Source organism: Alligator sinensis, unplaced genomic scaffold, assembly GCF_000455745.1.
Source record: "Alligator sinensis unplaced genomic scaffold, ASM45574v1 scaffold862_1, whole genome shotgun sequence".
Lineage (NCBI taxonomy): Eukaryota > Metazoa > Chordata > Crocodylia > Alligatoridae > Alligator > Alligator sinensis.
In genome coordinates this window covers 1,427,477-1,428,193 of record NW_005842066.1, presented here as the reverse complement: position 1 = coordinate 1,428,193, position 717 = coordinate 1,427,477, and the positions used below count along the sequence as shown (strand labels likewise).

Below are 717 nucleotides of genomic sequence, written 5' to 3'. Positions count from 1 at the left end.
AGGAAATGAGTTATTTCAAGACTTAAACCTTCTTTGCTCCAGAAGATTTACACCAGGTCAAGTATCAGAGGAAGGTGGTAACACAAGATACAGCTGTACAACAGCACTGAACCAGGAGAAGCAGATGCCTTGCACAAGGTCTCCCCCGCCCCTTAGTCCTTCTTTGTTCGTTTGGCTTTTGCAATGTTTTCCTGGCGTTTCTGTTTCTTCTTCTGCTCCCGCTCCCTGGCCTCAATCATTTTGGCCAGCTTCCACGACAGCGCTGCGCTGATGACAAAGAGTGGCGTCAGGGCCAGGATCACTGTGGTCAGAAAGCCGTACGGGTCCTTGGCAGCCCATTCCACAATATATTCAGCCCAGGCTCTGATATCAAACATCTTTTCTCCCATCCTATTGGGGAAAGACTTAAAAAAACAAAAAGCCTCTTTTCATTAAATAGCAAAGTGCGATAGCTGCATGAGACCCAAATCCGTCCCACAGCACCCTGGGACGAGGTCAGGTCAGCCCTGTGCAAGGCAGCCCTGTCACGCGGCTCTGTGCAGGAGGTTTCCCTGCAGCCAGCGCTGCCCGCCTCATCTCTCCCGCAGAGCCCCGTGTGAGGGACTTGCGCCGCCCTGGGAGCGGAGGGGCCAAGGTGTTGAAGCAGGTCCCGTCCCGCGGAGCGGCTCGCACCGCCCTGCCCGGACGCGCTGTGCGGGCGCTGCCACGGACGGCGAG

At 55.8% G+C, this 717-nt stretch overlaps 1 protein-coding gene across 1 annotated transcript; it reads right to left on the bottom strand.

Annotated features, from left to right (window-relative positions):
- Window positions 1–6: 6 nt before the first annotated feature.
- Window positions 7–711, bottom strand: SMIM15 (small integral membrane protein 15). Its single transcript, XM_006023529.3, has one exon. The coding sequence runs from the start codon at window positions 387–389 to the stop codon at window positions 153–155; it is 237 nt and encodes a 78-aa protein (XP_006023591.1). The 5' UTR covers window positions 390–711; the 3' UTR covers window positions 7–152.
- Window positions 712–717: the final 6 nt, after the last annotated feature.